The following is a 22,990-nucleotide window of genomic DNA, read 5'->3' as shown; positions in this document are numbered from 1 at the left end:
TGGATGGCCATTTGGTTGCATCAATTCTACCTAGCTTTGAAGAAACTCATCCTCCAGTTTATATTGGTGGTCATAATCTCCTACAAAGAAAGACCCTTGTTTGTTGCCCGTCTTCTTCGATTTTGCTGACAATTAACGGTGGACACCTATATGCTTGACAGGCAGCTTGTGCATAATATGACGTCAAAATATGTTGCCTTTTTTTTTTTTGGTATCTTGGTGGTCCTACATGTTCTAGATGCTGATTGTGGTCCTTTGGCCATGGTTGGCTTTTGATTTGTGGGCCTTGATTGACATTGAGATGGCACCATGGTGATCATGAAATTATCTATTTCTTCGATTATCAAATCATCCATACTTGTTAATCCTACAATCTTCTCGACTGTCTCATTCGATGGTTGATCATCCATTTTCATTGGTGTTTCTTTTGATCAAGTTGTTGATCATGCATTCATCAAGCAAGCCAATAGTGGATTCCTCTTCAGTCGCTACACTTGCTTCAAACATGTCATTCTTAGGAACTCCGGAGACAATGGATTGAAGTCCATAGTGCTTTTCTTGTTCAATCAAGGGCTTGAAGCAAGCTGTTATCGCCTCCTTGTATTCCTTGAATTCAATGAGATAACAAGCATGCTAACCTTTTCATTATGCTGAACTTACATTTTATTTATTTATTTATTTATTTATTTTTTTTGAGAAAACTAACAAATTTATAAATATAGAAAGGAATTAACCTGTGGAAGATTCTCAAGAATAATTTTCGTGACTACTACTTTTTTGCTTATTTTCTTCTTTGATTTCATCATTCATCTTCAATCCGTGGCATCTGTTTCATAAGTATTTTGTTTAGGAGGGCTTCTTCTAGCACGTTTATTCAAAGTAGCATGTGTTTGTAAGCATTTTTCGTATTCTATTTCTGTTTTACAGATAGTTTTAGAAATGATCGAGCTTCGAGAATTGGATACTGCACGTTCTATTTTAAGACAGACTCAGGCAATGGGCGTCATGAAACAGGAGCAGCCTGAGAGATATTTGCGTCTTGAACATCTCCTAGTTCGAACGTACTTTGACCCGCACGAGGTTTGCTTGTTGGTTTTCAATTTTCAATTTTGAAGGATTCTGCCTGTTGGTCTTGACTAGACATGTATCATGTATTATTTAGCTCTTCATGTACACATTTTTGTGTTTGTTTTCCAACTCTATTTTGCTTCTTCTCATCTCTCTCTCTCTCTCTCTCTCAATAAGAAAAAAAACTTTCTTTTGCTTCTTCTGTGCTTTTCTTATTGGATGTTTACTTTAGGAGCTGTATGGGGCATTAGTGGAATACTGTGGTATTGCCCCACCCCCTATGTGCCACAACGAAATAACATGTAGGTTGAGGCCAAATTGTAATATGTTGCAGGGTTGGTGTTACTTCCTGTGAAATACTGCAGTAACTCCAATATGTCATTTGGAGAAACTGTGGTAGATGTGGCTATTGTGATGATAGGGGAATATGGCACCAAGCAGCCCCTTAAATATATATATTTTGAACATGAAAGCCTATTTTGGTTGCTTTTGGGTCCAAATACCTGATCTTTATCAAGGAAAGCATGGGCTTGTGATGTTCTTTTAAACTTGCTAGTGCCTGATGCTTTAATTTTCATTTCTCAATGTCTATTTCAAACCTACCATTGTAGTTAATATATCATGCTATGTAATTCTATATTGACTTGTTTTTTGGTATACTTTTTGGCACCAAGATCTCCGTGATATAATGTAGTATTTTCCCTGAGTTTTGTCCAGGAGAAATGAGGTTTCATTACTGTTCAATGTGCTCTACCTTGCGTGCTTGCAGAAATTGATAAGAGTCACTCAAGATGTGTAGTACTACATATTGCTAATAATGTTTGTAAGGCTTTGTTAACGCTTGCAAGCCGCATGACAGGCGTATCAAGAAGCATCCAAGGAGAAGCGACGTGCACAGATTGCTCAAGGTTCATTTCTCTATTTCACTATTTTCTCAATTTTTCTCTCTGCAATCATCATCTGTGGTATTGATTACTCAGCAATGAAATATTATCTTTGACATTTCATCTTTAAAAATGTTGATTCTTGTTTTGTTGCAACTTCTTTCCATGGCTGTATTCTTTTCTGTTGCGGAGCATTGTTTCTTTATTTAGAATACTGGCAATAGATGATGTCAGTTGCCACTTGCCAGATGGTTATTGCTAGAACCTTTTTTCTATTTATCTTTCAGATGGTTATGGCTAAAACTCTTTACCTATATAACTTTCAGATTGTTATGTGAAGTATATCTTCCAAGCTGTTGCTGTTGTTGCTCCGGGTGTTGTTCCCTAATGAGGGAAATCAGTTGTTTCTGTGTTTTGTGTCCTTTGCTGACCCAAGGCTCAATCTTCCCAGTAGTGCTACATTTTTATATAATGAGTAAACAAATGGATGATTGTAAATGAACTGTATGCAACCAGTCTTAAGATGTTAAGGCCTGAGGCTAAAGTCATAAAAATTTAGAGTCCCCTGCTTGAGTTGTTTATCTCTTTTCGGAATACAAGTCTCTTCTTGTATTCAAAAATGCTGGATAAGCTGGTTACGCTGACCTAGATGGTGAAACAGAAAATCTGGTATCCAATTTCGATAGAAAACATTTTTTTTTTTTTAATTATTAATATCTGCTTATTTTATCATTAATCTGAAATTTTTATCTGCGTATGTCAATAATTGTAATTTTACATTTGTGAGTTTATATGGGTGTTGAACCTCAAGGTTGATTTATTTGTTACATCTGCTGGATTTGTCATCAAGTAGGCATATTGGTAACATTCATATATGTCATTTCCGTATGTGACGTCTTCCTGTTATTTGCATTGTCATCAAAACTTTCTCCTTGGAATGTTCCAGCTCTGGCCGCTGAAGTTACAGTGGTGCCACCATCACGTTTAATGGCTCTGATTGGTCAGGCTCTGAAGTGGCAGCAGCACCAAGGTTACAATTCCTTGATCACTCTTGGGACTAGCATTTCACGATGTTTGAATGATTAATGTGAATTCATCCATTTTTCTGACGCATCTCGATTTTGGGTTTTCCAGGATTGCTGCCCCCAGGCACACAGTTTGACCTCTTTCGAGGAACAGCTGCAATGAAGCAAGATGAAGATGAAATGTACCCGACCACTCTTGGGCACACTATCAAGGTAACATACTAGTAATATTCGTCTCCTTTTACTCCTTTTAACATCTTCTCCAAGAATGTGAAATGGTGCAACTGCATGCTCCTATTTTGCCATAGAATGCAATAGTTCTGTTGACTAATGTGAGAATTGTTGCTTGGATTCATGCTGCTGCTACGCAATGTTTTAAAAGACGGAAAAAATTGGGGAACAAGCATAAACTGACAGTGCTTGCATGTTCAATTGTGTGATAGTGCTGACATTTGTTTGGTTGTATCAAAAGTTTGGGGAATTAGTGGTCATCACAGTGTAGGATAAACATTTCATTTGTCCATGTCAGTTGAGTGGCAAATGATGTTGCCGACACCCTAGCTAAAGAGGGAGTGAGCCGTCGTTCTCTTTGCATGGGGAATTTGTTCCCTATTCCTTAATATTCCTTTTTTTTCTTTTAATGAATTTTTCACTCTCTCTCTCAAAGAAGAAGAAGAATTGATTCAGGATCCATACCTAGTAGGGCCTGAATCCGATACCCTTCATTGGGTTAGGATATGGGTACACCAGTATCCAACCCGAACCTGATCTATTGGCAGCGCTAGTGGCCCCTTCCAGAGCCTAGGTAAAGAGGAAGCTTGATGTCCAGTGGGCAGCCAATCATAAAACTATTGCCCATCTACTGTTTAAAAGCTAACCCCAAATTGATGAAGGCTCAGATGACAATGATCATCCCTGTCTAATGCTTGATTTTAAGGCCTGGGAACATGGGATCCATGTGCCCTTACAATTTCACTTCATTAATTGCAGTTGTGGAATTTATGCCTTTGAACAATGATCTGGTCCATTTGGAAGGAAAGAAATAATAGAACTGTAAATGTGAAAATTTGAGCCAGGTGACTGAGAGTGGGCGGAGTTTCTTCTTTGGCTTGTCCTTGAGGAGTTCGTGGGGTAGAGGAATTTGGCATGGAATGGCATGGTTACTGTTGGAATTTGGTAATCTAAGCTTTTGTGCTTTGGGGGGTGGGGGGGCTATGCACTTTGCCTTTTTTGGGCCTTGCATTTTAATAAATTTTTTATCGATTAAAAAAGATCTTGCTATGTGGTGCTTTGGATGATCTTTTCTAAAGAATGTCAAAATAAATATTTCATATATACAATGAGCATGCTTAAACATACTTCAGCCTTTGGAAAATTTATCTTATTCACATGTTTCGTTTGACATGGCTCTTTGCAGTTTGGAAAAAAGAGTCACCCAGAATGTGCTCGTTTCTCACCGGATGGTCAGTACCTCGTTTCGTGCTCAGTTGATGGATTTATTGAGGTACAGTTGACTGAAAATATGCTTATTATTCATGCGGTTGTATTGGGTTCATTGCATGCTCTCTTACTTTGGAGCAATGCTAGGTTTGGGACTACATTAGTGGGAAGCTCAAGAAGGATCTTCAGTACCAGGCTGATGTGAGTTCTTTTAAGCTTGTCATATCCTAGTTGGTTTTACATCTACCTGTTATTTCTTTACCAAATTTCATTGCAGGGGCTCGTCTCCATAAAACATTACACCTATCTTTATAAAACTAGAACTTCCACTAACATGAATCTCCTAAAATTTTTCTAAAGGATTATGTGCATGGGCTTGTGATGCTCAGACCATTATTTGCAGAACAAGTGCACAGTATTTTGTGAAATGATGAGATTGTTGTGGATAGAAGTCATGCAACATGTGGATTTATTGTTGGTAGAATATTGTAGGAGTGGCTGCTGCTATTCTTGTTTCTCCTTGTAAGGTATTTGTAGCTATTTCGAACAGTAGTGATATGCCCTTATCTTTTCTGGATAAGCATTCAATAATATGTATGTTCTTAGAAGAACGGTCTCCTAATTTCTCCATGGCTTCTATTGCTTAGAGAGAACTGAATTGTTGTTGAGTTGGCAAATCAAGGAATATTTGTGCAACCATATGGTTTGGGTGAAATTATTTTTTTGTCACACTTTTTAATGTTTCCATGCAATCCTTGATGCCAACAGAGTTGTGGCATAGAAGTGATGTCTTCTTGGAGGACACAGATCTGAGTGAAAAATCAGAAATAGAAAATAAGCTGTTTTGTTTCTAGAAGCACCTAGAATTGCAAGCGGGAGTGGTGCATTTAGAGCATTCATGTATCTTCATAGAGTACTAGCGACAACGATTAGATGTGATACTAATGCCTTGAAGTACTACCTGTCAGTCATACGGACGTACCCTGATAGACTGTCAGACACGAATGTATCAATGATAAAGTTATTTGAGCCTTTGTGCTGGGTGTGTTTCTTGAGTAGCTGGATTTTCATTGTCCGCCTTATTTGCGCTGTGCTTCTTGGTCATGGTCTTGGGCCCCAGAAGTCATTCTATCTAGTCTCTTGAAACCTTTAATTATTGTAGGACATCCAAAAGTTTGTTAGTCAAAAGTGGATTCATGAATTTTTGGTTGTTCCAAAACCTTTTACTGGTCCTTCGAGTGGCTTTTTTAACCCCTTTTTATGTCAATTATGAGAAAATGCTTGTTTTTCCTTAAAAAAAAGGGATGGGTTTAAAAAAGTTTGTCACACTTTGAAGGCGCATGTTTAAGATGCCAGCAAAGAGATGGCATTGTCTGCATGGAAGGTGATGAATTCAAATATTCTTCTTGGCAGATGACAATTTCACTGAATGAAAATCAGAGGGAGAAAAATAAGTTTTTTTTTTTGTCCTCCGAAGCACCTGGAATCAGGGTGTCCCAAAACGGTTACGTATCGGCCGTAACGGCCGATACGTAACGGTAACGGTGGTACTCGTTACGCGATACGGGGCCGTATCGGCCGAGTCCCTTTTTTGTACACGTAACGGCCGTTACGGGCGTAACGGCCGTTACTGACCCGTAACGGCTGTTACGGGCCTTAGAAAAAAAAAAGAAAAAGAAAATAAATAAAAAAACCCTTACCTTTTTCCTTTCTTTTCCTCTTCTTCTTCTCTCTCTTCTTCTTCTTCTTCTTCCTCTTCTCGGCCTGCTGCGGCTGCGGCCCTGCTGTGACTGCGGCCTCCTCCTCCTCCTCCTCCTCCTCCTTCTTCTTCTCCTCTCTCTCTCTGTTCTTTCCCTCTTTCCCTCTTTTTTCTTCTCTTCTTTCCCTCTTTTTTCTTTTCGGTTTCCCTCTCTCCTTTTTTTTTTTTTTTTGGGCAGGTGTAAGCTGCAGTAGGTACGTGTCACGCTGAGACAAGCGCTGACACTCCTCAAGCTCCGAGTTGTACGAACGGTTCAAAGGAGATCAAAGTTTTATAGGCGCCACAGTGATGTATTTATTATATCCACACCGTTCATCTATTTTTAAATATTATTTTGGAGCATTAGCTAAAAAATGAATCGTATCCAAAGATCGTATGGACCACACCAAAAATAGCAGCGGAAATGATGATTTTCACCGTTAAATAATTCATAGGCCCACCATAACATTTATTTTCCATCCAATCTATTCATAAGGTCAAAAAGACCTGAATGAAGAGGAAAAACAAATTTCATATTGATCTAAAAGTTATGTGATCCCAAAAAAGTTTTCAATGGTAGACGTTCAATCCCCCACTGCTTTTTGCAGTGTGGTCCACTTGATAATTAGATCTGTATTATTTTTCGTGTCAAGCCTTAAGACGATCTCGTCAAATGAATGGACGGTTTAGATATAACACATTCATCATGCGTGGGGCCCAAAAAACTTTGACATGTGTGCTACACTTCACAATCCGAGTCCCACCTAATTTGGGGCCTTAAAAAATTGTACCAAAGACATATTAACTTAAAATTTACCAATTAAATTATAAATTGCAATTGCTAACTCACAATGCCAAAATCAAATTATTTGAATAGTTTTAATTGTTATTTGGTGTACTCTTATTTTTTAAAATAGGGCCTTTTGATTTTTTTTTCATGATTCACTATCCAATAAATGTCCACCAATACATAAGTGGGATAATGACAATAAATTGCATGAATTTGAGGCTAATTTGGGGCATAGATTAGTCCTCCAAGTCAGCCCGAAATTGGCAACGCCATCTACCTGAATTTAATTTCATTTTTTTAAAGAACTACTGGGAGAAAGATATTAAATTGTTAAGTATATAAATTAGATATTTAGAAAATTAAATATATACATTTTGTAGTCAAATTCAGGTTACCTGGTTCAAAAATTAATCAGACAGTCCGATACAGCTTCTCACCAAAGAGTGGACCGTTACACCACCATAAACATGTTCCAATTTATAAATGAATGCATATTTGGAATGCTTAGAATATTCCGGATTTAATACATATATTTTTATATTTTTTTGGCAAAAAAATTTTTTTACGCCGTTACGGGCTGTTACGCCCCCGTATCGCCGTTACGACCCCATATCCGTATCGGTTTTGGAGGTCACCGTTACGCCAACCGATACCGATACGGGACACTTTGCCTGGAATTGAAAGCAGGAGAGGTGCAGTTCGAGGATTCATGTATCATTCTAGAGGATAGTGATACTGATTGGTTTTTGTAGTAATGCTTTGAAGTACTATCTGTCAATCATACTAATTTTGCTGATAGTGTATTTGAGCCGTTGTCAGTTTTGTTTCTTGAGCACTGGACCTTAATCATTATGGTCTTGCACCTCACCCAAGTTGTTCTGTCTAGTCTATTGAAAGCTTTCAATCACTATCGGATTAACTGTTTATGAATCTTTCATGTATGTTTCTGTTCTAAAACATTTTCCTGGCCCCTTTGAGTATATTTTCTTTTTCTTTTGCTATGTTAATAAGAAATTGTTTGTTTTTCCCACCATATTCTACCTTAATTAAATTCAAGAGAAGGTGAGAAAATGTTTTCGAACTGCAAAGATTAGAGGGAGAAAGGGCAGGGAATTAGATCATGTTCACTAAGAGTGTTGGTCAGATGCTATTGGTTAAAGGACACAATGAGTTCAGTGAAAGGTGGAGAAGCCATCTCCAAAACTCGTTAAATGATGATCACTCTAAGAGCTTAGGAATAGAAGGAATCATAAATTCAAATGAGGCTGGAAACTAGATCCTTTTGTAGGATTATGATATTTGAAGTGAAAGAAGCTTTAATCTTCAGGAAAAAAAAAAAAAAACAAAAAGGTGAAAGAAGCTTTGCGAAAGATGTAGACATGAAATGACCTGTGAAAGTGCATGAGAGCTATTGGTTTATTTTGGTTAACAAAGTTATTCAATAAGATTATCAGATTGAAGAAAATGCTAGATGAATGGAGGAAAGGTACTGTGGTGCCCATTTAAAGAATAAAGGAGATAAATTGAGCCGCTAACTGTCATGGGATTGAACCTGTGGGTCATACTATGAAACTTCAGGAGAGAGTGATTGAGCAAAGAATTAAGGCATGATACAAAAGTATGATGAAATCAATTTGGATTTATGCCAGGAAGGGCAAACATTGAGGCTATTTTCTTACGACAATTGATGGAGAAATATGGGGAAAGCTGGAGAGGAGGAAGGATCTCTATAGTCTTTATTGATTAGAAAAAGCAAACGATAGGATCCCCAAAGAGATAATCTGGTGGGTGTTGGGAAAGAAAGGAATCACCAGAGAGGATATGTGACATGATTAAGGATATGTACGAGGAAGCAATAACAAATGTGATGACCACTATTAGAGACAAGTGAGTTTCCAATTACTATAGGCTCACATCAAGAATTAACATTGAGCCTTTATCATTTTGCATTAGTCATGAATGAGTTAAAGAAGCATTCACAGGAATAAATCCTGTCGTGTATGTTGTTTGTGAATAAGATAGCTTTGATTGGTGAGATGGGGAACTGTAAAGTTAGAACTATGGAGGGATGCTTTAGAACATAAAAGTTTTAAAATAAATTATCTAAAACAGAGTATATGGAATGCAACTTTAGCAAATATAGGAGTGGAAATGAGGAAATAATTATGATTCCTAACCAAGAAGTACGCCAAAATGACCGTTGTCAATATCTTGGGTTGATCATTCATACAATGGAGGGATTGAGAAGGATATTGCTTGTAGAATTAGAGCTAGGTGGATGAAGTGTAGATGCACCCGTGGAGTTTTGTGTGATTGCTGCATATAAATTAAACTGAAGCGGAGATTCAATAAGACAACTATAAGACCATCTATCTGTTAAAGAACATGCCTATTTATATTAGAGTACCCTATGATCTGAAGATGATTGATTTATCTGTATAGAATTTTGTCCTGATGCTTCTTTAAGATATCTATGTGAGGTACACTTGGAGAGCTCATAAACTTGCTCACCACACTCACAACATAAAACATGGCCAGTCAAGTGATGGTTAAATAGATGAGTTTCCCAATCAATCTTTTACCTCCCTGGGTTTTTAAGTATATCACCTTGATCACCAACTAGTTTGTGATTCGGGTTCATTGGTGTATTAACTGGCTTAGTACCAAGAACACCTGTTTCTGCGAGTAGATCCAGAACATAGTTCCATTGAGATAGAGTAATTCCTTATTTGGATCTGGAAACTTCTATACCAAGAAAGTATCGAAGATGATTAAGAATCTTTTTTTTTTTTTTTTGTGAGCAAATTCATATGAAGATACTTCTTAAGCTCCTTAATTCCCTTATTGTCACTTCCTATAACAACAATATTTTCAACATACACCACTAACACAACAAGACCTGAGGTGCCTTTTCAGACAAAGACGGAATGATCAACATAAATTTGAAAAAAACCATAGTTTAATGCAACCTTACCGAATGCGTCAAACCATTTATTTGGTGATTACTTTAGCCCATAAATCATCTTGTTAAGTTTACACACCTTGCCCGACGCCCTTTGAGCAATAAACTTAGGTGGTTGTTTCATATAAGACCTCCTCTGCGAGATCACTATGAAGAGGTAATGTTTGATGTTTAGTTGGAAGAGAGGCTAACCATGATTAATGACCATGGAGAGGATAACATGATTAGAGTTCAACTTGGCAATATGAGAGAAGGTTTCAGTATAATCAACACAAATGGTCCGAGTATATCCCTTTGCAACCAAGTGAGCCTTCAAACGTTCTACTGTACCATTAGTGTGAAAATTGATGGTGTACACAATACACCTACAAACAACCAATAACATGTTTATTGATTGGTAGATTGTTGAGTTCCCAAGTCTCATTTTGATAATGAGTAACCATTTCCACTTCCATTGCATGCTTTCACCTCGTATGTAACAATGTTCATAGTATGACTTGGGAATAGAATGAGAAAATGGGGTGGAGCCGGTCTTAGGATATTGGAGGTACTGAATCTCACGTTGTTAGGCAAATGGGTTTGGAGATTTGGGGGTGGAAGAGGATAGTTTCATAGTCTGTGGAGAGTGGTGGTGGTTGATAGGAAATATGGGTGGAAGAATGGAGTAGGTGGACTTGGTCCTCTTTGTTGTATAGGGTTCATCTCTCTGGAAGTTGGTTGCGATGTTAAAAAATAAAATATAGGAAGGGATAGGTTTTTCCTTGGGTAATGGTAAGAAGATTTAGGTTTTGGGAGGATATATGAGTGGGAGCAGTGTTCAAATTGTCGGCAAAAAATCGATAATAACGCCGATATTATCGGTGTCGCCAAGATGGCGATACCGAAACCCCCTAGTTTCGTATCTCTTCCAATTGTCGGCGATAAATAAAGTTATCGGCGATAAATTTGCTGTAGCTAACCCACCGAAAATTTCGGGAGTGCGTAAATATGAAAAAAATTGAAAAAAATGAAGAAAATGAAAAATCATTCCGATCCATGTAAGAGAATATTTTCGATACCTTTAAAAGAGGATTCAGAATTTGGAGGTAGCACACCAGTCGATCGATTGTCGAAATCCGTGCGTTGTTCTTCCGTATGTAAAAAAAAAACCTCTATTTTTCCTTTTTATTTTTTCTTCAAATAAATGAAAGATTTCAAAGGAGCGGCATTTTTGGCAAAGAATCTTACATAGATGGGTGGATATTTCCTAAATTTTGGAGAGAATTTGAGAAATTTCAGGGATTTGAGGGATTCGAGGGCTTCGGAAGATGGTTTCCCCAAAATGGTTTCTCGCATCCGAAGCTCCCTTTTACGGGATGACCGCACATGAGACGTGAAGTGCTTGTTGCTCTGTGGGCCCACTAGAGCTGTACACGAGCAGACTAAGGCTCGAGTACTCGCTCGACTCGACTCGGAATGCTCGACTCGTACTCGACTCGTCTGAGTTAGAGCCGAGTACGAACGGGTTTCCACGACTCGTTTAGATTATGAGTAGAGTACGAGTCTAGAAGTACTCGACTCGGTACTCGACTCGGTACCTGTGTATATAAGCCCTACCCGCCCGTCATTTTCCACAGCGCCCAGGCCCCAAACCCTAACCCCACCGCCCCACGGCCCCACCCGTCCTTTTCAAGCAGCGCCACCCTTCCCTCCCAGCCAGCATTCAAAAAAATCTCTCTCTCTCTCTCCTCTCCCTCTCCCAGCGGCCAGCGCCCGTCCGGCCGCCCCCCTTCTTCCCTCTCTCTCTCTCTCACTCGCCAGTCGCCCCTATCCCCTGTCCGGCGGTGCTTGGTTCGAAAAAAACTCTCTCTCTCTCCTCTCCCTCTCCCAGCGCCCGGCCGGCGGTCCCTTTTCTTCCCTCTCTCTCCACTCGTCCGGTGTGCCGCAGCTCGTCCCTGCCAGGCTGCCACTCGTCCCGTCGTCCGTCATCGCCCTGCCCTGCACGCAGCTGCCGGTCGTCCCTCTTCTGCTCGCCCGGTAAGGTGTGGCCGTATGGGGTTTATTTTTTTAATTTTTAATTGCTAATATATGTTAGAAATTGTTAATATAGTTTGAAATTAACCTGATATTTGTGTTTTCTCTTGATATCATGGTGAATTGCTAAGTTCAGTTTCCATTTGCATACATGTTGTATCATTGAGTGAATGTAAATATTTTGTAAATATTTATATTAAGTGAATGTGATCCGAGTTGAACTGATTTGAATCGAGTCAAGTTTCAGTCAAGTTCTAAGCCTACTCAAGTTCGAGTTAAGTTCTAAGCCGAGTCGAGTTGACCGAATTAACCAAGCTAACTCAGTTCATGTACAGCTCTAGCGTACAAATATAAAAGTGGGGCATTTTAAATTGACTGAAAATGGATCACAGATCTAAGGGTTAGGATTTTCCACGATAGAAGATGCTTGTGCATCCACCATTCATGTTTTAGCCATTAGATCAATTGTCTGAATCATGAACGTGGGACTCACTCCAAAAGCTCAGACAACGATGCACGTAGAGTTCGTGCATACATGTTGTATCATTGACTGTATTGGTCTCATTGTTGATTTTCCTTTTCTCCAACTATAATTTACATTACATGTACTTGGTTTTCTATGGTACGAAATATATTGCAACAACCTCAGTTCATCGCGGTAGGCGGTAGCCCACTCTTGATTATCGCCGTTCATCATTGTACACAGGGCAGGGTTGTGGATTTGAAAAGGTAAATTACACAGTCCTATCACTTGATGTACGTGAGAGTGCAAACCCAGGACAGTCCGGATCCATACTGATAGGAATGCAGATTAAATGGTATTGAATTTCATTAGGTAGAATTAAAATTGTATATGAGTCAAACCAAGTTGGCCATCAAAATTCCTAGCCTGCCCTCGGTCTCAAATTGGCCATGTGGGCCCAGGTCAAAATATTCAATTTGATCCTGTATGGTTAAAATATAGTTTTGGGATTAACCTGATATGTTAATATAGAAATTGTTTAACATATGTTAGAAATTGTTAATATAGAAATTTTTTAATCAAAGGTGAACATCTCACTCCCAATTATTTACTTTAGTGTGTGGCCCACCTCAATTACAACTTACAAGTCATCATTTTGTTTGTTTGTTTATTTCTAAGCCTATCGTGGGTCTTCAATTAATATCATGGTGGGCCTATCAAAGTCAGAGTAGCTTTTGTTTATAAAGATCTTTAAATGTGATCCACTTAATAAGTGGATAGGGCTAACAATTAATGAAACTGTTAGTGTTGAATGCTACCACTTTAAGATGCCTTTGGTTTTTTATTTGACATTTTGTTATTAGTTAGCTAGATGATAAATGTCAATTTCAGCATGCTCTATTGTTTGCATAGATATGAATTATTTGTATTGTTTTAGTTGTAGACTTGTAGTATAAGATAATCGGTTGCCCATTTGAGGATTTCTATGTTGCCAGACATAGATTCAGTGTGTTCTTGGATGCATAGAAATTCTCAAATTGTCCCTTTTGGACAATTCAGGGTTAGATAGATTGTAATGTCTTCATTTATTCCAATTTAAATGCATATGCCTGTTCTGGTTTCGTCTCTTCTTTCTCTCTGGATATATTTCATGTATTTATTTCCGTTGTCAAATGTCCACACTTTATGTTGATGATTGACATGGGAATCAAATACAAGATTAAAATATTCTGAAGAGATAAGGGGAGATGCTGCCGAAATTTCAGCGTAGCATTTAAATTGGAAAATGAAGCATTACAATCTATCTAACTTTGGATTGATTTAGACAGTTAAGTAATTATGCCCGTCTAGCGGTCGGTCTAGCCATCTAGGACCCTAGCCCCTAGGTATAGTCGTATAACATATCGAGAACTTTATTTTATAGATGGCTAGTCAAGACGAAAGCCCAAATACCCCTGGAATGGGTGCATCGGCCACATCTCCTCTAATAGTAGAGGGAGACAGACACGTCAACCGCATGCAAAGGGAAGAAGAAGAGATCAGCAGTGTGGGATGATTTTGAAGATATGACAGTTAACAGTGTACAGAAGATAAAGTGTAATCACTGCAAAGGGTTATTCAGTAAGATTCCAGGAGGATTTATGACACATCTAATTAGACATGTGAAGACGTGTCCTAAGAAAGCAAGACTCCCTCCTCCCGGCCAACAGATGCTGTCATTTACGAAGTCAGAAGGGGACGACTCCCAAGGCATAGTGTCCATTCATAAGTTTAACAAAGAGAAGCTAAATAAGTGGTATGCTAGATTAGTGATTCTGGAAGAAAAACCTTTCAGAATGATAGAAAGTAAAGGGTTTAGGGCTTTCTGTCAATTCCTTAACCCTCGGGCCAAGAATGTCTCCCGCGTCACAGTGCAGAGAGACAGCATGAAGATGTACGCAAAGGAGAAGATGAAACTGAAAGAAGTTTTGGCTTTAGTGACCAGAATAGCTTTGACTTCTGATTTATGGACGGCATCCAATCAAAGAAAATGATACATTTCATTAACTGCTCACTATGTTGATCAAGATTGGAAAATATGCAAGAGAATTTTGAACTTCAAACACCTTCCTCCTCCACATACTGGTTTACTTATTTCAGATTGCATCTACAGTTGTCTAGAGAAGCAAATTTCAGCAATAACTTTAGACAATGCTTCAGCAAATGACAGTGTCATTTCATGCTTACGTAACCAGTTCAAGGCTACAGGAAATTTATTTTTTGAAGGAAAAATATTCCAGGTCAGATGTTGTGCCCATATTGTAAATTTGATTGTACAAGAAGGGCTGAAAGCAATTGACAACACTATAGAGAACATAAGAGAAAGTGTGAAATATATAAGGGGGTCACCATCGAGACTGAGTGTATGGAATGACATCATCCAACGTTTGAATGTGCCATCTAAAAAAACGTTGAAGTTGGATATCTGTACACGTTGGAACTCGACCTATGAAATGTTAGATGCGGCAATGGAATTACAGCTTGCATTTCCTGAATACGCGACACGTGACAGAATGTATTCTTGGTTGCCGAGCACAGATGATTGGGCCAAAGCACAACAAGTTCACACATTTCTCAAAGTTTTCTACGATTGCACGAAGATTTTTTCTGGGAATCAGTATCCAACTGCGAATCTGTTTCTTCCGTCTCTTTGGAAAATTAAGGATGCTCTACAGAAAAATGCCAGTGCGGGTCCAGATTTCATACGCCAAATGGCAGTTGGTATGAAGACGAAGTTCGATAAATACTGGGACGAATGTCATCTGTTGATGTCGTTGGCAGTTGTTCTTGATCCTCGTTGTAATATGGGGTTGGTTAGCTTTATTTTCATGAAGCTTTATCCTACTGAAAGAGCGGCAGCAGAGACGTCTAAGGTTCGTCAAGCCCTTGAAGATTTGTACAAATTGTATGTTAATACTTTCCCTGCAGCGGGTGTTGAAGAAATTAGAGATGCGGATATTTTTGTACCTGGTAATCCGGATGTGCTAAATGAATACATATCATACTTGGCACAAGCACGAATGAGAGTTGATACTAAAGAATCAGAGTTAGAAATGTACCTCAAGGAGCCAATCGTAGTGCGATCCGAATTTGATGTGTTGGAATAGTGGAAGATGAGGGTTAGTGAATCAAAATACCCTACATTATCTGTGATGGCACGGGACATATTATCTATACTAATTTCAACAGTGGCATCAGAATCAGCGGGGTTGTGAGCAAGTATCGAAGCTCACTTTCGCCAAATACAGTTGAGGCGTTGATTTGTACGCAAGATTGGTTGCGCCCAATATGGGGAGGAGATATGAATGATGATGATGATGAAGACGAGGAGATTGAGATTCGTGACGAGTCTCTACCTACAGATCAGTAATTATTTTTGGTTTTGCAATTTTTTTTGGTTGAATGTTGAATGATCTGTAATATTATTTCATTGTAATTGCAAACACGAAAGTGTTGGTCCTTTTGGAATGTGGTTTGGAAAACTTTTAATCTTTGATATTTATTTACATATGCTTGTTCATTTGCTTTTATTTTTTACTTTTGATACATTTATATTGCTTTCTTTTGTTCCTATATCAAGTTCAATTTATTTATCAATATTCTGATTTTTAAATAAAAAATTGAATGTAGATATGTCGTCATCTGAGCCATCGACAAACATTTGGGACTATGCTTCTCTAGTTGAATCACCACCAAGGTCTGGAAAAATAAAGATTAAGTGTGGTTTGTGTGGCGTAAAGTTTGTAAACAAGACTAATCGCTTTCGCTTACACTTGTCATGTCGAGGTGGTGATGCAAAACCATGCCCCAATGCCCCTAAGGATGTCCAAATTCTTTTTCAAGCTCTGTTAGATTCGAATAGAAAACCTTCCACTCCATCCAAACTTTCTGCTTCTGGATCTAGTACACGAATGACATTCACAGAAGATGCAGAGGAGGAAGCCAGATTAAAAGCTTTGGAGGAAGAACAATTCTAACTCGCCTTAAAATGCAGTATGAAAGATGTTTCTAGATTTCAGCGATTTTTGAGTCAAAGACAATACGATGTTGAAACAGGGTCGAGTTACTCGAGTACGACAAACAAGAAAAAGAAAAAGAGTAACAAATTCAAATTTCTGACTCTCTCGGTGAATTTTATAGGGCATTGGGTACTACATACAATTCTTCACATAAAGCAAGTTTGAAAAATCTAGTTCAAAGTGTAAAAGAGCACGAAGGAAAAATCTCTTCGCCTTCTGACTCAGAGGAAGTGAACCAATTTGTATATGAAAAAATAGATAGCAGTTCCGATGGATCAGATGACAATACAGGAAGACACTCCTCTTATGGAGGTTATTAGTTATAAATTGTCATTTTGAAGTGAACAATGTAATGTAAATATGTTAATGTAATTATCAAAGTTTTTTAATCATAAATTATGTGCATTTTATATCTTTTATTGTTTAGTTTAACTTCGAATTCCAATTGACTCGAACTCGCCTCAAAAACTCGCACTCTACTCGACTCGATTTCTACTCGTACTCGAACTCGCCTCGAAAACTCGGACTCGACTCGACTCGTTTAATACTCGTACTCGGCTCGTACTCGGGCGAGTAGAGTACGAGCAGGGAGTCCATGCTCGTCGGCCGAGTAGAGCCGAGTACGAGCAGCACTCGGGCGTTAAGAGCCGAGTACGAGTAGGGCGATACTCGACTCGACTCGACTCGTGTACAGCTCTAGGGCCCACTGATGTAATGTGTTTCATTTACGCCATCCATTTATTTTGAAAGATCATTTTAGGTCATGAGTCGTTAAATGAGTTAGATCCACATTTCAGGTGGACCACATCAAAGGAAACAGCGGTGATTGAACGCTTACCATTAATTTTTTTTTAAGGCCCACTGTAATGGTTATTTGCCATCTAACTATTTGATTAAGTCACACAGATTTGGATGAAGGGAAAACACAAATATCAGCTTGATTGAAACTTCTGTGGCTCCTGATGAGTTTTTAATGGTGGCCATTCAATGACCACTCTTTCCTGCCATGTGGTCCACCTTAAATTTGGATGTCTCATTTTTTGTCCGATGCCTTAAAATGATCTGCCAAAATGAATGGACGGTATAGATACACAGCTGTTGATAAGGTCATGTGATGTTTATTTGACATCCAACATGTTGATAAGGTACACAACTGTTGATAAGGTCACGTGATGTTTATTTGACATCCAACGTGTTGATAAGGTACACAACTGTTGATAAGGTCACGTGATCCTTGGGTCCACCATAATGTTTCTGTGATGTTTATTTGACATACAACATGTTGACAAGGTCACATGAACGTAGATGAAGGAAAAAAATAAATATCAGCTTGATTCAAAACTTTTGTGGCCCATTAATGGACAATCGCCACTTCTTCCTAAGGTAGGGTCTAATTGAGAATTGGATCTACTTCATTTTTTGGGGTCATGCCCTAAAATAATCTTAAAAATTGGATGGACAGCATGGATATAGAAGACATACATCAAGGTAGTCCCCACACTAAGGGTTGCACCGTCTTGTGTGAGTTTGCACCTAATCCTCGTTAGAGTGTGACTTGGGTGTGACCCCGGAACCAGTGGCGTGGGTGCCTGTAGGGCCCACTTGTTAAGGCGTGATCAAAAAAATTAAGAAGATATAAATTACAGGTCTTTCACACTACAGGAAATAGTGGTTGAATGCCCACCGTTATAAATTTCCTACGGTCCATGGTAATATTTTTTGACCATCTAACCTGTTGATAAGGCCAAATAGACCTGAATGAAAAGGAAAAAAAACAAACAAATATCAGCTTGATCCAAAACTTATGTGGCCCACAAAAGGTTTTTAATGGTCATTAACCACTGTTTCCTATGGCGTGGTCCACACAAAATTTGTATCTACTTTATTTTTGAGTCCACACCCTAAAATAAGCTGGCAAAATAGATGAACGTCGTGGATATACAATGCATACATTGAGGTGGGTCCTACGATCAAGATTTAGACGATGACTACAAGCCACCTCATCACTCCATGTAGGGATGAGGGATGGCAAAAAAGGTATGCTTTGTGAGTTCATTTAATTTTACATATCTTAATTATTGTACAATAGTTGCATTTGTATTATATAAACTCATTTTGGTTATTGTTGAAGTAATTTCTTACGGCAACGCATGCTTTTTCGGTCCTATTAGGGCCTGTTTGGATTCACGTATTAGGGTGTATTGTATTGTATTCGGGCACTGTTCATGTATACTTTGAAAGATTTTCAGAATACATCCTAATCAGCATACCATTATTCAATGTTTGTATAGGACGTATTGTTCGGGAAAATATACAATTTCTTGTACTATTCAATGTTTGGATACGACGTATTAGGCCTGCGTATTGTATCGTCGTATAACATACAATAGCTTCTGTACGGAATGATTTTTTTGAAATTCGACATCCATTTCAGAAGAGCTGGTGCCCACTGTCAGTTGATATCATTAATCCTAGCCGTCCAACATGTTCGATATTGAGTAATCCTATCCAACCATCAATAGGGTTCATGTTAGTGAGGGCCACCTACCGATATTGAGTGTTACAAAATCGCCGCAACCGATGGAGGGCTCTGATCTACGAAGTAACATGATAGTAAGGCCCACCTGGGTTACCAGCGCAGGAACATCTTGTGAGAATCATCCGTCCGAAAAATAGGGGGCTAGTTGTGGACCCCACGATGAGGTCAGCGCTCATCCACACCGTCTATTGGAAAAAATTGAAGGATAATTTTAAAATAAAATTCACAGCAAAATATGCAATGGAAATAAATGAAATGCACATCACACATTTGATCAGAATTTTCATACAAAAATGAAAGTAATTGGAAAAATCGTACATACAGTATGTTGCCAATATATATATAAAACGCCATTATGATCCTTAACAAACTACTTTAAAACAGTCTTCCAAAACTTAAAAAGATTCAGACTCAAACTGAAATCGGCTTCTCTGGACAGTTACGTAAACAACGACAAAATAAACTCCCTACCAGCCGCAAACAATATGAACAGACCAAGCAGCAAACCAACAAGCGGACGATCGATGACTGGTTCGTTTCCTACACCATCAGCTGCCACTCTTTCATGCCTGTCATCTTCTGAACCAATGTCGCCTGTTACGGTTCGCTCTATGGGTGCAGCTACACACGTCCCACTGTCCATCGTCGTGGGACGAGTTGATGCACGAACATGCCGACCTCCAGGTGTTTCTTCGGCTACTCTATCGATGGCCATGGCCTAAATGATATAGTAAACAAAGCATATTCTCTGTTAATACGATACTGGTAAGATTTAATAATCATTGCTTTAACTATCAAATCTTAAAACTTATGATTGTTTAGCAGTGTATCAACCAACCTTGTATTGATTCCATGAAATCATGACATCTTCACAACACGTGAAGGACTTATGTTTGCACCCACAAATCCGTGAACTTGTGCACTGCATTCTTCCCACGACTCGTATATACCGGGTTTCCTTCCCATGAACACCACGTAAAACTTCTTCTTCATTTTCCCTGGAACTGGTAAACATACAGTTTGTCAGCGCAAAAGGAGATTGATGTCTAGCAAATATCTTGACAAATTGAATAAGAAGCAGGCAAAATGAAAGTGATGGTATGTTAGATTAACGAGGTTAGAAGTATATCAGTATGAAACTAATTCAAATAGCTCTGATTCAGTGATATGATGTCAATAGTACCTATCGAAAGATTCAAAACAAGAGTGCACCGGAAATCCTGTGAATCAGAAACAGTAATTCAACATTAACCTGCCAATATTATCCAAACCAACTATTAGTAGTAGTAAACAACTGAACCAATATTACAAATCTGGGAACCAGATTTTCCTGTCCAGTAGAACTGTATTACTCAAAACTTGTCAAGGTTCTCTGTCTCGCATAACAAATCAACTGAACCAAAACTCCCAGATGAGTAGAACTATATCAATACATATATATGAAGGTTATCTGTCTACATCATCAAATGAGAGTGATGGTATGTTAGATTAACGAGGTCAGAAGTATATCAGTATGAAACTAATTCAAAGCGCTCTAATTCAGTGATATTAAGTCAATAGTACTTACCGAAAGATTCAAAACAAGAGTGTATCAGAAATGCTGTGAATCAGAAACAGTAATTCAACATTAACGTGCTAATATTATCCAAACCAACTATTAGTAGTAGTAAACAACTGAACCAATATTACAAATCTGGGAACCAGATTTTCCTATCTAGTAGAACTGTATCACTCAAAACCTGTCAAGGTTATCTGTCTCATATAACAAATCAACTGAACCAAAACTCCCAGACTAGTAGAACTGTATCAATAGCAATATAGGAAAGTTATCTGTCTACGTCATCAAATCTAGGAACCATAACTCCCTGAGTAGCAGAACTGTATCAGCACAAATATGTGCAGATTATCTGCCTACCATAACAAATCTGGGAACCATAACTTCCTGAGTAGCAGAACTGTATCAGCACAAATATGTGCAGATTATCTGCCTACCATAACAAATCTGGGAACCATAACTCCCTGAGTAGCAGAACTATATCAGTACAAATATGTTAAGATGATCTGCCTACCATAACAAATCTGGGAACCAAAAGTCCCTGAGAAGCAGAACTGTATCATTATAAAAAATGGTAGGATTATCTTCTAATCAGAACAAATCTGAGAACCAAAACTCCCTGACTAGCAAGATGATTCAGGCCAGAAGTGTAGCAGTAAGAATGTTAAACCTGCAACATTATAAGCAGACTTTGGAATAGTTTAATGGCCACGCATAACTGCCATAATTCCTACTGACCAACATAAACCATGCACGATTTGCATGATCCACTCGACCTGCATTAAAACCTGTAACATGACCCATTTGACTTGCATTAAAACCTACAACATTCTCATATATACAACACAATTAATATAGGAAGGTAAAGATTGTCATAAGAATTGCTGATCCAACAACAATTTAAACATCCACAGTTTTAAAGTTAAATCCCAAAAGACTGCTCTATGTATGGCCTGGATAAAACAGTAACCACACCCATCCAGCAAAAAGAAAGTAATGTCCAAAACACCATCGTAAAAAAATATATGATAAGTGACCCAAATTCACTCCTGGCCACTCCGAGGAAGGATAACTTTTTCTATCCATTCATTTCTTCTTTCGTGTCCCATCTTCATAAAATACCCAGCACTTGCTACATCGGACTGCAACACCCTTGCAGCCCGAATCTGGTCCTTATTGCTAAGACCATCCACGTCCTCAAGTATCCCAGGAGCCGCTGCACATGCGTCATGCTCTTGCCTTGTGCCATAGTTATAGTCAGGGTCTTTACAACTTCTGCCACTTGTCCCATCCTATCCGCTATTTGTATGCTCGGCTTACCCTTCCTATGACGGCTATTGTTAGTTGTATCTGTGCGACTATGACGAGATCCTGATGTTGTCTCCATTGGGCTTTTCTCATATCTCGTAGCCCTTTTTGTGGATCGATCGACACCGCGAGTGCGGGGAGTAGGCCTCTTATCATCCTCATCATCGGATGAGAGTCATTTAATATCAAAAGCTTCCTCATCAGAGTCGTCATCAGAATTCAATTCGTTACGGCTGCGAGTAAGCCGTGCTTGCAAATGAACCATGTGCACATTCATTGCCAAATATAAACGCCAAGTCATCCCATCCGTCAATGTGCTTTCCATGCACTTGTTCAGCATAGGGGTGTGACTGTACACACAAAGACAATATATTAAACATCTTATATTGAAATCTAGAACTTTGTGGAACTGAAAAAAAATTCATAAATCCTACCGCGATATATCCATCCCAGACATCATCAGTAGCTACAACCATCTTTTTGTCTTCGTTCCACCCACAACCAGATGCATTGAGCAGGTCCTTTATAGCCCTATACAACCTCTTCAAGGTCCGCAAACAATTAGATATGTGACTATTCTCAAGTAAAATGTCACAACTATCATGGATTTCTTTGATGGTTCCCTTGTAGGCCTCGGGTTTAAACCTGATATCACTCTTAAGGTCGAGATTGACTTGTTTAACCAAGGCATCTACCAACGAATTGTCCATAATGTCGGACCATTTTACTTATTTTACAAGTAGAGGCTATCCTACGCCTCGGGGTAGATATACCCTTTGGTCATGGCTCTTTCCTTGAGGACGTAGCAATTTTTTTTTGGAGTTGAAAGAGGTTGTGTTGGTGATCTTGGACTTATGGCTAGATGACCACCCCTATTTGAAGGTGATGACTGACGTTTTTATTCCTCGGATCCTTCGTGGTGTTCCTTAGGAAATTCATTTGACGTACAAGCATAACAAATTAATAGCAATATGACAGGAGCATTCGGAAGATGCACAAATTTAATGATTCATAAGGGAACATAAAAAGTTTACAGTCTATCTCATCATAGCATCCACACGAAAAGTAAAAATGAGTTAAAATATTCTTACTATAAACATAGCAGATTAGTACATAATTAGTGAAAACTAAATACGTTGTCTGATGC

General features: G+C 38.6%; 1 protein-coding gene across 1 annotated transcript in view; it reads left to right on the top strand.

Annotated features, from left to right (window-relative positions):
• LOC131233747 (suppressor of mec-8 and unc-52 protein homolog 1) overlaps positions 1-22,990 on the top strand; it is a 44,622-nt gene that overhangs the window by 5,722 nt on the left and 15,910 nt on the right. Inside the window, exons 3-8 of the mRNA XM_058230529.1 lie at positions 928-1,080; positions 1,928-1,976; positions 2,899-2,982; positions 3,087-3,190; positions 4,395-4,481; positions 4,565-4,618. Coding sequence (XP_058086512.1) covers positions 928-1,080; positions 1,928-1,976; positions 2,899-2,982; positions 3,087-3,190; positions 4,395-4,481; positions 4,565-4,618 — 531 coding nt within the window. The remainder of the gene's footprint in view (positions 1-927; positions 1,081-1,927; positions 1,977-2,898; positions 2,983-3,086; positions 3,191-4,394; positions 4,482-4,564; positions 4,619-22,990) is intronic.

This window comes from Magnolia sinica, chromosome 18 (genome assembly GCF_029962835.1).
Source record: "Magnolia sinica isolate HGM2019 chromosome 18, MsV1, whole genome shotgun sequence".
In the NCBI taxonomy this organism is placed as follows: Eukaryota; Viridiplantae; Streptophyta; class Magnoliopsida; order Magnoliales; family Magnoliaceae; genus Magnolia; species Magnolia sinica.
This window is presented reverse-complemented; position numbering and strand designations above follow the sequence as displayed.